Genomic DNA, 14,671 nt, shown 5'->3' on the forward strand with positions numbered 1-14,671 from the left:
GACACTTTCTCCTGAATTACGTTTGTTCAATGTACTATTTGCATTATTATTATGTCCATCCAGAAGTTAGTCCCCCAAAATAAGGCTATCCTGGCAGATCTACAACACTTTCTTAGTCTGCTCTCCCTCTTGAGTAATCCATTGGCTGGCCTGATGCCTGATCTTTACAGATATACAGATGTGAGTGGTGAAATAACTGAATAATTCCTTCCCGTTGAGATAGGGACCGGGCATGCTTCCCTGAAATTAAGCACTGCGTTGACCCCCAGCACAAACGGATAAGGCACTCACAGCAGGCGGAAGATTCCACGTGTTTCTCTTTGCAGCAGCACTTGAAGCACTTCTTCAGCACCCTGTAGAAGTAAGCGAAGACGACGAAGGGGAAGGGGATGTTGAGGCGGCTGCAGTACTCGTGCACCAGGAAGTACCTCTGGAACTTCCAGACCTGGTCGTTGTTCTCCTGGACGGTGCCCACCGTGTAGCTGGGGGAGGGGGGAGAAGGTCAAGCCTTAGCCTCCACACGCCTAGTCACTTCATTGCCAAATACGGTAATATTGCTCCTCAGCAATCACTGTAATAGCTTAAGTCCAGATGGAAAAGAAGAATCCATACTGGTGTCAGGCCCAGGACAACTCAGCACCAGGCACTCTTCAATTCATGCTGGGCCAAGACCGTGTCTGGCTTATGTTTTTTGTTGTTTTTTTTTAATTACCAAAAAACTGTCCAATGAACTTTAAAATGACTTTTATTTCAAGACCTTTCAAGGAGTCCCTTTTTTCATTTGTCTGTTATTGTGTTGACGCATAGAGGCCCCAGGTGACGACTGTCTTAGGAATCATTTCCCCCTCATACATTGTTTATGGGAGTTTAATTGTAAACAATCCGGGAAAGCGGTCTGTTAATATTTATCAAGGGCCTTACAAATGTTCATCCCTTTGACCCAGTGACTTTACATCTGGAAATTTAACCTAAGACTAAGGAGATATTAAGAAAAGAAAATATATGAATGGATATACACACATGGCCGTTTGCCACAGCACTGTAAGTAACAGTTGTCCCCGCCTGCCACCCCAACAGAGTGGAACAACCAAAATGTCCAACACTAAGACAATGTGTCACACGTTATGCTGAAACAATAGCATTACATTATGCGGCCATGCTGTGGTGGCGACCCACATACAAAATATGTGTGCCATTATGCAGTCATTAAAAATTATGTTGATGACTAATGTTTATACTTTAGGAAAATGCTTATCATACATGCTAAGTGAAAATAATTAGGCTCACAGTTGCACTTACAACATAATCTCACTATGTAAATCACACTTCACAGGGAGCAGTAGACCCCTCGTGAATGGTGGTCGTCTCTAGTATCACATCATGGGTGCTCTTGGTTCTCTTTCTGTTTGCTTTCCGAGCACTGCACAATGAGCATGAAGTACTTACATCATTAGAAAAATGTCTGTTTATTGGGAAAATGTCTGATTAGATCATTGATTTCTCAGTTACAAGTTAAACCAAGACTATAAAATAGCTAACACTTATTATGTACCAGACACTGTTCTAAGCAGCCTACTTAGATAAATGATTTAATCTGCAAACAACTCTCTGTAGGATGTAAGTCCTATTTTCATCTATGATTAACAGATCAGGAAACTGAGGCACAGCAAGGGTACGTACATTGTCTGAGTTGCCAACTAGGAAGTGATGAAGCCAGGATTTGGACTCTGCAATCCAGCCCAACATCTATTTGCTTCACCACTACACGATACTACTTCACAGAATGGAGCGTGAAATCTTTTGAGCTATGCTCTATTTCAAAAGGATTTGGTTGAACTACTTAGTAAAAGATAACTGTGAAGTATTTTACCATTTGCAAAGTTCAACCATCCAAGACCCTTTTATCGCTAATATCAAATCACCCCTTCGAGAGCCAAAGAAGCAGCATGAACCCTTTGAAATCTCCTATAAGCCAATCCTGAGTGGCGAGGCATTCCATTCTCCAAATTCTGGGTAAAAACTTCAGACCCAAAGTAAATGAGGTGACCAGGCAGAGAAACTGGATATGTTGTTGCAAGACCTCATTCTTGCCCCTTGGCACATGACAATCCAAGACTTCAACATCCTTAGCTATGAGAAGATCATGCACACATGGAAAACCTACACAGATAATGGTTATGGCTTTGGTTATGAGCTTGGCTCCGCTTGTGTTGGAGTTTACTGATAAACTGCACACCTCTGAGGTCTACACCAGGTCCTGGATTTGTGCAGGGCAGGCTTTTGCAGCAAGTGCCCCTGCCATACCATGTGGTCTTTAAAGGGAAGAGAATTAATGTTTATTGAACATCTAATTTTTTTTTTTTTTTTTTTTTTTTGCTGAGGAAGATTCTCCCTGAGCTAACATCTGTACCAATCTTCCTCTATTTTGTATGTGGGTCGCCACCACAGCATGGCCACCAACAAGTGGTGTAGGTCCATGCGCAGGACCCGAACCCAGGCTGCTGAAGTGGAGAGCGCTGAACTTAACCACTAGGCCACGGGGCTGGCCCCCATATTGAACATCTGTTATAGGTAAGCTCCTATGCTAAGCATGTAAAATGGTCACTTGACTGATTCTCACGTCAACCCCACGTGGTAGATTTGTTAGGTGAAAAATAGACAGGACTGTGATGTATGAAAGTGCAGCAAACTGAAGCCAGCAGTTATCCTGGCATTTCTTCCAAATGTAGGTCAGGTTGCTTTGAGACTAATACCAAGCATCATTGTCCATCCTGGCTAGTCCCTGCTGGTTCTACGTCTGCCAAGGGCACTGCAGACTTCTGCTGCTGCAGTAAGAGAAGGCAGTGGACACACCCAGGTTGACGGAGTCCAGGCTAAGAACTTGCCAGAAATCAGTTTACTACTTTGTGCCAGAACAAGGATCACCATTCAACGTATTGTCCCTAGGAGTATCTTAAAATCTTATGTATCTAGTCAAAAATGGATTCTACTGACTGCTCCTTCCACGCATAAAACTCAACACGCCAACACAAAGAAGCAACAGCATCCGTTTTAATGTAGCAAATGTCGTACTCTGAGGTGTTATCCAAAAGGAATTAATAACGCCTAGTGAAAGCAGGAATATTTATGATGCTGAGAGCAGAGGAAGGCATTCTTTCCGGCAGGTGGGCCTCCCTCCCTTCCTCGGCAGCTCAGAGTGGAACTGGAGCTGAGAAGGGTCCAAGTAGGAAGAGATTCACATCTTGGCTTAACTGGTCACTCAGAGACAGTAAGAACATCTCATATCTTCTGGGTCATCTAGGAAAAGGATTGGCAAATTGCAACCTAGGGGCCAAATCCAACCCCTCATCTGTTTTGTAGGGCCCACAAGCTAAGATGGTTTTTAAAAGCAGAGAGGTGGGAATGGGTGCCTCTGGCCCAAGTGAAGACCCTGGCTGGCCCTTACAGAAAAAGTTGCTGATCCCTGGTCTAGAATGTATTTAGGCCAGTGCCCATAAGGCTTTGCATTTGTGTCATGCTTTATTTTGAAGAACTCTGCCTGGTATCACTGTTTCATTTGTTCCTCAGAACAACCTAGTTGGCTGCAAGGAGCCTCCTGTTGGAATCTCCACTTCCTCTGCACAGCAGGGCACAGGTAGATCCAGCAAGCAGTGCTCCTTTCCTGGGCACACAGTAAAAACTCTTATCTACATCCCAGGGGGTGTGGGTGAGATAGCCGATTACTGGGCATTAACACCCAAAGCCACTTCGCACAAATAATGCATTTCCGGGGCTGACCATGCTGAGGTTTATTTACTGAGGTCCACCTTCCCATACGGCAGCAGCTTCCAGATTGTTCTTTTTCTCTCAAGTCAGTTCCAGACTCAGACAAAGACACATGAGGGTTCCCCAGGGAAGGGTGATAACTGAGCACAGCTTCAAACTGCTTTGCTAAAGTAATTTTCACGTTCTTTAGACACTGGTTTCCATTTCTATAGGGGAGAGGCTGAGCGCTGGTGCCAACATGTGCATACCACACTCAGCAAACTCCGACGTCCAGAGCAGCCTAGAGACTGTCTCTCCCATCCAGGCTCTCCTCCACCACAACTCAGGTGGTTCTCAGAGTCTCCCTGCCGACCACTGACCATCCAGGGTCTTCCCCAAGAGGAATTCTGCTCTGTTCCCTTTGATGCTACATCTCCAATGATATCTCGTGCCCTGAGCTACCCAGCGGTGGGAGATTTGTAGTGATAACTGAGCTCTGTCTCTTAAGAACACCTAAGCAGGGGAGCAGGTGAGGAGGAGGAAGCAAGAGTCCCCCAGAGAGACAAACTTTCAGGAATTCACTGAACTTGAAAATGTTACCAAGAGCTAATAAATGTTTGGGATTCAGATAGCCTCATACATAAATGAAATCCAGCAGTGTGTTAAAAGAGTAAGATGCCATAACCAAAGAATAGAAGAATGACTAAAAATTAAGATCATTTATATAATTCATCGTTTTTAAAATACATCATAGATCAAAAGGAAAAAGTATCATTTCAATAGCTGCTAGAAAGTCTTCTGGCCACATTCAACATCCATTTCTGATTAGGAAAAAAAAAAAGAAGAAGAAAAAGAAAGGAGCTTAATAAATAAGAAATAGGAGGACCCTTCCATGACATGACAAAAAGAAAAACAGAGAAGAAAGAATTCAGCAAGGAGACTTGCTCCAAAATAAATAAGCAAAACTTTAATAGCCTTCCTACATATCAAAAAGTGGTTATTAAAAAAACGTAATAGAAAAAATATCTCGCTCATAACAACAAATGGCTAGAAAAAATGTAACAAAAAATCTGCCAGGTCTATATAAATAAAACCATAAAACTTCACTGAGAAACTATATATATATTTGAAAAAATAAAGAATCACATCATCTTTTGTGGATGGTAAGATATAAGATACCATTTTTTAAAGATGCCAGCTTTCCCTGAATGATTCTACAAAGTTAACATCATCACAATAAAATTCACAAGATATTTTTTTTTTTTGGAAAGGGAAAGAAAAAAGGATTTCAGAAGATAAGCCCTGGGATCCTCCATATGATTAAATTTACAAGAAAAGCCAGGAAAGTTTTGAATAAGAGTAATGAAGGGGACTTGTACAACAGATGTTAAAATGATTTTTAAAAAATCAGTAATTAAAGCCATTTGGGAATAAAAACTAAAATAGAAAGACTGATCCACAGAACAGAATGAAAAACCTGCAAAAAATTCACGAAGAAAAGGTGGATGCTAAAACAATGGCAGAATTTCAGAATAAATGGAAATACAAGAAACTTGCCAGCTAGATTTCAATCAAACACCTCCTTCAAGCTTTTCGCAGATTTCACACATTTTCTGTTTGTTATTCCTTCCCCAGCACACCAGCAATATCTAACCAGTGCCACCCCATGACCCCGGGTCACCTTGACTTTTTCCACCCTCACAGTGCCCCAGCAACATGTTACAATGTGCTGCACATCCCTGTGCCCCTCTCCTTCCGCAGCATCAGAAAAGCAGGTTCAAAACCAACAGAAGCCAACACAAGAGACAACCAGCGATTTCACTGCACTGATTTCTGAACTGATCTCTCAATATCGCTATCAGAATAGCACACTGAGACTGTGCCATACGCCTGTGTAAAGACCCATGAATCTCCCTTCACCTATAGGAAAATGTCCAAACTCTTCAACATGGGTAAAAGACCCTCCATAACCTAACCCCTGCCTACTCTCCCACCCTCTGAGGCTGCTGACTCTCCCGACTGGTTTCATCTCCTCTGCTCCTCCCTCTCTGGCCAGGCTCTGGGCTCCCCACCCCCAACATCTGTCACAATTCATACCCCCCCGGGGAACCACAGCCCTTTGTAAATAGCCTTTTAAGCTGCTTACATTATATTATATTGTATTATATTATACCATGTTATATTATATTGCATTACATTGTTATATTATATTAATATATTTATGTGCCCATTAACTTCCTTAACAGCAGGTTAAGTTAGAGGTTACTGCCTCCAACTCCTCATTTGTAAAACGATAATAAAGCCACGCCTACCCCAAAATGATTAATAATTGAATAAGGTAGCACATCTAAAGCACGTGGATGTGCTCAGCACTGAAAAATATCAATAAATATTAGCTATTATTATTGCAATTATCTGCTCTTTTTTTTTCTTCTTTTCACCCCATTTCAACAGCCTTCCTCATACTGCTCAAGTAGCACCCAAAACTTTAGTTGGTACCAGGGGATTATTATCATTTTTCTACTTTTCTGCGTATTCATAATGAACATATATTAGTCCTAAAAATATTTTATTCTTAGAAATTATCCTAGATCTGGGCATGTTTGCTGAGTCCTCTTCAGAAGAATGCACAGGGTGGCTTTATCTTCAGGACACGGCGCCTGGAAGCGTTACAGCCCCGTGTGAAGATGACCCAGAGTCATCTACTGGTTTTAAGTTCACTCCGTGCCCCTGATAAGCCACACAGGGCCTGTGAGCAATCATACGAATGTAGAATAATCGCAGATGTTTGCATGCATTTCCTTTCCCTGTGAACATCATCTAGAGAGCACTCCAATACTGCTTTAAAATTCCCAAGTGTGCGTTTACGTTACACCATGAGGAGGCCGTTGAGTATGGTTAAGTTTTCACATGAATATTTTGATGTGGTGTCAGACAGGGGTCACAGCCTGGGGCCGTGGGCTCACAGAGCAGGCCCAGAACAACTGTGACAACCATTAGAAAGAGTGTCTGAGGATTTAGCCCAAGGATGGCAAGGGGGCCATGCTAGCTGCCCTCAACGCCCCAGACAGGTGTCAACAAAGAAAAGGCCTCTGGTTTAACCCAGGGACTGATCCAGGAGGTCCCCCAAGGCAAGGGATGTTCCCAGGTTGTCACACTTAAGCACTGTAGGGGGCGACAGTGGGGTGCGGTGCAAGGGCTCTGGACTCATGGTGGGGAGACCTGCGTCCCAGCCTCGAGTGGACACAGGCAAGCCCGGCAGTGGTGTGGCCAGGGCCACAGACGCTGCGTTGCCCGACTTTCATCTCCTCAACCTGAACATTACAGGCTGAGCTCCAGTCCCTCCCGGCTCCAAATTCTGTCGCTTCAGGATTGTAAAGCAGACAAGAGGTTACAAACACGACATGGGCCTCGAGAACAGGTCCTTTTGTGAACAGCTCAGAGCACACAGACTCAGGAAAGCTCTGAGTAATATTCTACTCCGCGCCTCGCTGAGACTGACTGAACTAGGGTAGCGCAAAGGTTATGGCATTGGGAGCTGTCGGCCCTTTGGTTTAATTTCTGTAGTAATTATGTTCACGGTCGGTTTCCACAGGGATTATCCAGTGTTCGAGGTGAAGGTTGATAGGATATGTCACTGTAAAATAGGACCCCAAACCATCCCATTTCCTCCCGACTCTTGCTTCAAGTTTGGAAATTGGTCCTCCTGTCCCTGCCCTGGAGTGGACACATAATCACCCTTCACCTGCCACCTCTCTCTGCAAGCTCAGACTTGGGGACCTCTGGCAGCAGGACATTGTCTAGCTTCCTGTGAGTGACACAGGCTTCCTGACTCCTGAGCCCTTCCCTGGTCAGCAGTTAGGAGTGGTGATGGGGAGGTTGCACAGTCCCTCTTTAAGGCCGCAAGGGACCAATGACCACATGATCTTCGTGGCCTAGGCACGTGGCACAGGACAGATTTTAGGCATCTATGACATGAATCCCTTGCTGGTCTGTTATTCACCATTGACGCTTCTCCGTAAATAACAGACCTGGAAGTTAAGCTCGTAACTGATGGCTGAATAATGAACTAAACATGGGAGAGAGCCCTGTTCTCTTCATTCATCCAACAAACCCACAAAGTGCCGGGTGCTGAGACAGGCACAGTCTCCATCCTCCAGAGCTTACTGTCCAGCAGGAGAGAAAGTTGTCCCTGTGCAAGGGTCCTAAGGAGCCTCTATGCAAAGTGGACAGGGCATCAGGGACCACTTGGGTAGAACGATGCTTGGCTCATCAAACGGCAAACAGAAATGGGGCAGGAGACCATCGAGATGGAACAGGTAAGCCAGCAGAAGGACCAGCATTTGCAAAAGCATCAGGCATGACAGATCACCCTGTGTAGAGACAAACACTTAAGTGCCTGCCAGGGACAGACAGCAGGGGTCAAGTTTGAAGATATGTTCAAAGACCAGGTCACGGACTGCCTGGAGGGGAAGTGGAGGAACCTGGAATTTACCCTGAAAGCTATGGGGAAATACTGAAATGCTTCTAGAATTTTTAGCAGAGCAGTGACATTTTAGAAACATCCTTGTGGCCACAGTGTAGACGCTGGACTGGAGGAGGACTTCTCTGAACACTGGAAGACCAGATGGCCACTTACTGCTCAGCCCCTTAGATGAGTGACGTCCCCAGGGCATGTGCCCCCACCCTGTCCCCACAAAGGGAGGCCAATGACCCTCATCTACAATCCTTGTGTCTCTTGGAACCTCAGGGCTCCATATGACACCTGTCTGTTTCTTATTTTCTTTTCTAAATTACAAAAGTAATATGTGGTCATTGTAACTAGTAGAATATAGACTTAATAGTTTTAAATTTCTTGTTTCTTATTGTAAGAAAACAAGATCAAACCACAAAAACTAAGTGTGCAATTCATTTTTTATATTTAACAAAATATCATCCTTCCAAGTCAATAAATATAGATCTAACTTTTTCTTTTTAAGAGCTGCATGAGATTCTGTAGTCTATGACATGCTGTATTCAGTCATTCTCCTATTAATAGGCATCAAACAATGATCTAATAAACATCTTTGTACCTAGATCCTTAGGATAGATTCCCAGATGTGAGGGAGCTGTGTCAACGGTTTGCGTATTTTTTCTTTTAATAGCAATTTTCATATCACTTTCCAAAGAGCTAGAGGCAATTCACGCTCCCAGTAGCAATGCCCACTTCCCAACACCATCCCCAACACAGGGTCCTTTTCATTTTTGCTCTTCTGAAGGGTCCTAAACCAGCATCTCAGTGCTGGTTCCATCTGACCTTTTCTATCCACAAGGTTGAGCCATTTTTCGTATGATTACTGGCCATTTGGATTTTCCTTCTCTGAACTGCATTTCTTCTGTCAGTTTTCTACTGGGTCAGCTTTCTCTTATCAATTTGCAGGAGCTCTTTCTAGATTAGAGATTAAAAGCCTCCACTCACCATATGCCAACATCTCCCCCAGTCTCCTTCACTAGGAGACTTCATCTGAGGCATCCTTTATCTTCAACACTTGTGTTATGAAATCAAATGTGCTTATCTTATCTTTCATAGCTACTCGGTTTCTGGTTTTGACTAAGGGTTTGTCTTCCACCCCAAGGTTTAACAAATAATTTTTTTTAATTTGTATTTTGTTGCTAATTTGTCTGTCTGTCTATGTGTGCCAGGATTTATATGCTCAAAATGACCACCTACCATAAAGCAACAGCATAAAACTAAAGTAATCCCACTGAAAGTATCCCGTGGGACTCTTTGAAACTCTCCTAAGGAAGATGAAGGAGAAACGAAAAACATGATTTTCTAAAAGTATTAAGGAGAATGGCCAAAGGCAATAAAAATATTTTAGAATCAACATCATATTCTCACTCAGCTTCATTAGACATGAGCCCCAAAGGAGAGTCAGTCTCCTGACTCTGCTCTTTTTATTTGTAGTGAAACTGAAAAATATAAAGGACTAACCAACTAAAGTCTGAGTCCTTTAAGCCCTAGGATCCATCCCACTGAGTCCATAGAAAATAAGAACCTTGGCGATGAGTCGAACTGTACTGCAATCACCGTCATGTCAACGTCATGGTGCTCCAGGGAGACTGCGAAACGGATGCTCAACGTACAGCGTCTGAACGGGCGTTACAAGGGCTTGTCTCGGTGTCAAATAAACTTACGGCACAGCTCACAGGGACACACTGTGCTTTTAACATAGTCCCTTTAAGGCCCCACCCAGTTTTGCCACGGGTCCCCCAATCTCTGCCACGACCTCCTCAAGGGCAGACCATCGCTGCTTTGCTCCTGGTTCCCCCGCACCCCCTGGCGCAGTGCAGACGCGGTGAGTGGACCCAGCACGCACCCAAACATGGCGACCAGCAGGTTGACCAGCAGGATGTTGGTGGAGAGCATGTAGATGCACACCAGCGGGATGGTGATCCACTCGGGGAACCGGGGCAGGTTGTGCTCGTCCAGCTCCACACACAGCGGCTTTGACTCGTTCCCGGTAAAGGTGCAGTGGGAAAAGTCGTACGTGGTGCCTGAGGATGCAGAAACCAACAGGCAAAGTGAGGGCCCTCTGGAGGAGACAGTGCCATGGCACCTGATGACCATGGGATGTGCTGGGCACTGTTCTAGGGCGCTTTATACAAACTAGGTAGAATCACCTGTTCACCCACTCAGCAAGTATTTACCGAGAAGCTACTACGAGCCAGGGACTTCACTAGGATCAGAGATAAAAGGAAGGGCACGGTCTTTGCCCTCAGGGGGCTTCCAGCCTCTTTGGGTAGGCAGATAATCAACCACATACATTTAAATTTTCAGCCCATGAGAAGTGCTAAGAAGGACATGCACAGTGTGTTCTGTGGGTGTAACCTGAGGCAGCTCATCCAGGAACAGCTTCCGCAGGAAAGAAGGGTCTCTGAACTGAGAGCGGAAGGACAAGCAGGAGCCAACTGCATGAAGGGGAGAGATGGGTGACTAGAGCATCCAGAGAAGGAACAGCACATGCAAAAGCCCTGTGGTAGGCTGTTGGAAACTTCTGTGGCAATGACAGAATAAGATGTGCAGTGACCAGATATGTTAACTTTTTATGTTTTACTAAAAACAACGGGTAGACATTAGACTGCTATAAGCAGAAGAATGACATCTCAGATTCTCTCTATTAAAAGATCATTCTGGCTAAAGCACAGATCGCAAAGAGCCAGAGGGGAACATGAAGAGGTTACACTACGAGCCATGCAGGCAGGCGATGAGGACGGCTTAGGGTGGTGGTGGTGCGGATGGTAAAAAGCGGTTAGATTTCAAAGACATCTAGGAGATGAAATCAACTAAAAGTGGCTGATAAATTGGATATGGGGGATGAAATCATAGGAGGTGTCAAGAAGGTGACATCGAGGCTTCTGATTGCACAACTGTGAACAATGGCAGTAGAACATAAATTGGGGGCCTTGGAGGAAGTGGAGTCTGGAAGGGAGGATGGAGAGCGTTCCTTTGTGCGTGCTGAGCTGCCCCTGAGACATCTCAGAGACGGCAGCGGAGTAAGTGGCTGGCCCTCTGAGAGTTGCTCTGGGCTAGAGAGCCTCCTCTGAGCGTGTGAGTGAGGTCCTGCGGTCAGTGAGACGCCCTGCAGGGAAGATGGTGCTATGCTGGTTTTACCCACAATGGAACTGAGAGTCAGAGAGGTCAAGTCGCTTCCCAAGCACATAGCGCATTCACGGCTGACCAGGATTTGAACCTTGCCTGCCACTTGCTCTTTAGCTTACCATGAGCTGCCTCACACAGGACTAAAACCCCCGATGTGTAGGGTTGTCACGCGGATGAAATGAGCTCACTTATGCAAAACAGCATGTGCAGATGGGGAATAATAATAACAAGGTGCCTTTCCATTGCCGCGCGGAAAAAGCTGTTTCTAAGATCTTGGAAGAGGCTGCAGCAGAAGAGGCCGGAAAGACTGCGTGAGGCCACAGGGATAATTGAGAAAACACCAGGGAGCTGAGAAATACGACAAGTAGGGCAGGGCAGACATCGGGATCATTTTATCGTGGCAGGATAGAACATGACAAGTCCGGACTATTGTCAGCATCGCAAAGATGCTTTAGACAGCTCATTCAAAACACACACCAGTTTGCACACGCCCCACACTTTCCTCAGGTAAGGTAGGTGTGGGCAAGTTAATGCCATCTGTGCCACCATTAGCCTGCCCCCACAAGACAGCCAGCAGTGGGTGAATGCTGGAAGTTTAAATTCCAGGTTCCAATGCAAAATTTTCAATATTGCCTTTTTTGAAATAAATGGATGCCCGGTTACATAGGAGAGTACAACTCACAACTCTCATTTCTAAACTAGTGAGGCTTGTTGCTGTCAATTGCTCAACTGCTGTTGAAAATATGAGAAACAATATTTTTAAAAGATTAAAAACTGCAGGCCGAATTTTGGGCACCATCTGCAAGGACATAAAATCCTGCTCAGGCACACAGCAAAGGTTTTGAGAGTTAGGGTTCGCCGTGTGCTTCTGAGACACCCCAAAGGGGCAGAGCAGGGAGCGCTGGAGGCTGGTTCTGGAAGCGACTGCCTCCTGCCCCCTGTCCCCACATGGGCCACGTCAGGCTCACCGTCCACGTCGCTGGGCACTTGGCCAAACATGGCCAGGTAGGGCTCGTAGATGACGGAGCGGAATATCCACCGCCAGCGATGCTCGTTTTGCCTGAGGATCCCTTGCCTGGCCACCCCGAAGGCCACCATCCACACGGCGAAGAGAAACAGGAAGAAGAAGACGTCGATCAGCTGTCGAGGGAGGACACGGGAACGGAGTCAGGACCGCACCACGGGCGGCTCGGCCGCTCAGCCGGCCACAGAGAGCGGCAGCGGTTCCAGGGCCCGGGGCACCTAAGTCACCCAGCGTTCCCTCCCTAACTTTAATAAACGGCCATCATCACCTTTGGATCTTGGGACATCTGTTTTCCAGAATCAAAACTAACTGATGCATTTTTGCTGGCTGGTCTCCACACCAGCTCAGCGACAGCAGCTTTCTGAAGGAGAGACCGGCTTGAGAGCAAGAGGGGGACCTCGCTTTGGAGAACTTCTCCTTCTCTACATCTCATGGTGCTCACCTTGTTTAAATCCCTAAACTATTTCCTTTTTTTTTTTTACAGAAAATAAAATCTATCCTTATTAGACAAGAATACACAGTTGAATTCTTTTTAACTTTCTGCACACACAGCATGACTTCATGGTGACTGGATGCCTCAGATATGCTTTGAATTAAAACCACAAGCTCAAAGAACCTCAGCGTTGGAAGGGAACCTCCAGATGAGCTAACACAGATGCCCATCTGATTTACAGACAGAAGCACGGGAGGCTCGGGTCATCTGGAAAACAAGCTCAGTAAGGCAACTTCGTCAGTGTGAAATTCTCTTTCCGTTATTTGTTTTAGTGCCATCGAGTGGATTCTGATTCCTAGTGACCCTGTGGACGGCAGAGCAGAACCCTGCCCAGTCTTTTTGCGCCATCCTCTCACCTTCTGGCGCCCTATCAGATAACACTCTGCTGCTAGTCACAGGGTTTTCATGGACAATTTTTTCTGAAGTGGGTGGCCAGGTCCTTCTTCCTAGTCTGTCTAGTCTGGAAGCTCTGCTGAAACCTGGGTGGACCTGCTGGTGTTTGAAATCCCAGTGGCGTAGCTTTCAGCATCACAGCAACACGCAGCCACCACAGTGTGACAACCGACAGACGGGTGGTGTGGTTCCCTCACCGAGAAACGAACCTGGGCTGCAGTGGTGAGCGTGCCGAATCTTAACCACTAGATCCCATCTTTCTGCTGTACGTCCCTATAAAATGGGTCTGGTAACGCTCATTATATGGTTTTAAGGTTGATGTCAAAGCCTCGCTATGCTTCTAGCTCACTGTGTGTCTCTAGACAAACATATTAACCTCCTTGGACCCGACTGTCCACATCTATAAAATGGGTATAAAAGCCCCCATCCTGCCTATGGTCTTAGTGACTTGTTAAGACTCAAATGAAAGCACTTGGTAAAGCGTAAAATCTAAATAGACATAAGGATTGAGGTTCTTTATTGGCAATGCACTGAGTTACACCATTTGCTTCCCACGGTCATCTTTTGTTAAATTTTAACCTGGGAGAGGGCCCTGATGAAAACACATTGAAGAAAGCAAACCTTACTGATTGCGAAATGCAACAGTCACTCTGTGGCCAAACCCCCCCCATCAACAATTAAAGGAACTCTGGATACAGCAAGAAGAATGCCGGCTACAAATATTCTTTGTTCTTACCATCCTCTGCAACATGATGATCTTCGGTCCTAAATTTCTGCTTACGGTGAAAATGTGGATCAACCTTAGCGTGAATATAATGTAATCCAGGCAAAAGATGACTCGGCCGGAATACAAAGAGGTTTTATTAGAAGCGTGGAGCCTATGGAAAGAAGGGGAACAGAATTTGTGAGATACTGACAAACATTTCCAAGTTTTGTTTTAAAAATAACCAACGTGAAGCAACAGCTGAGAGCCGGGGGACTGAGTGAGTGGAAACAGGCCAGGGACGCCACCCATCTGTCAGTCACTGAAGACCAGAGGCTACGGTCTTCTGCCCTCGTGGAGTCCAGTGGAGGCGAGGACGCCACATAAAACAGAGCTTTCAGAGGTGCCTGCCACTTTCGTCCTTCATCCTCAAATACTACTGCAGGAACCCAATCACGTCAGCACTAACTTCCTGGCCTGCAGGCTTCTACAGCGATCCCAACGCCCACCCACCCCAACCCCCGGGACTTAACCCTGCCAGGTTCCCTCTAATGAAACTTACCTTGTTCGCACCAGATCATTTGATTAGCTGACCACCTGCTAATGTGTTAATTGAAAGCCATATGTGCTTTCTAACTGGAATGCTCTAGAAATCATGGCCAGCCAACTGTG

The 14,671-nt window shown here is 45.5% G+C and overlaps 1 protein-coding gene across 2 annotated transcripts in view; it reads right to left on the minus strand.

Moving 5' to 3' along the window:
* Positions 1-14,671, minus strand: part of TRPM8 (transient receptor potential cation channel subfamily M member 8) — a 78,377-nt gene that overhangs the window by 13,537 nt on the left and 50,169 nt on the right. For both annotated transcript variants that reach the window (XM_004427705.2, XM_087424524.1), the window contains 4 exons: positions 14,033-14,174; positions 12,355-12,526; positions 10,104-10,281; positions 292-482 (listed from right to left, as the gene is read on the minus strand). In XM_004427705.2, coding sequence (XP_004427762.1) covers positions 292-482; positions 10,104-10,281; positions 12,355-12,526; positions 14,033-14,174 — 683 coding nt within the window. The remainder of the gene's footprint in view (positions 1-291; positions 483-10,103; positions 10,282-12,354; positions 12,527-14,032; positions 14,175-14,671) is intronic.

Source organism: Ceratotherium simum, chromosome 37, assembly GCF_057802395.1.
Source record: "Ceratotherium simum simum isolate JZ-2026a chromosome 37, ASM5780239v1, whole genome shotgun sequence".
NCBI classification, from domain to species: Eukaryota; Metazoa; Chordata; class Mammalia; order Perissodactyla; family Rhinocerotidae; genus Ceratotherium; species Ceratotherium simum.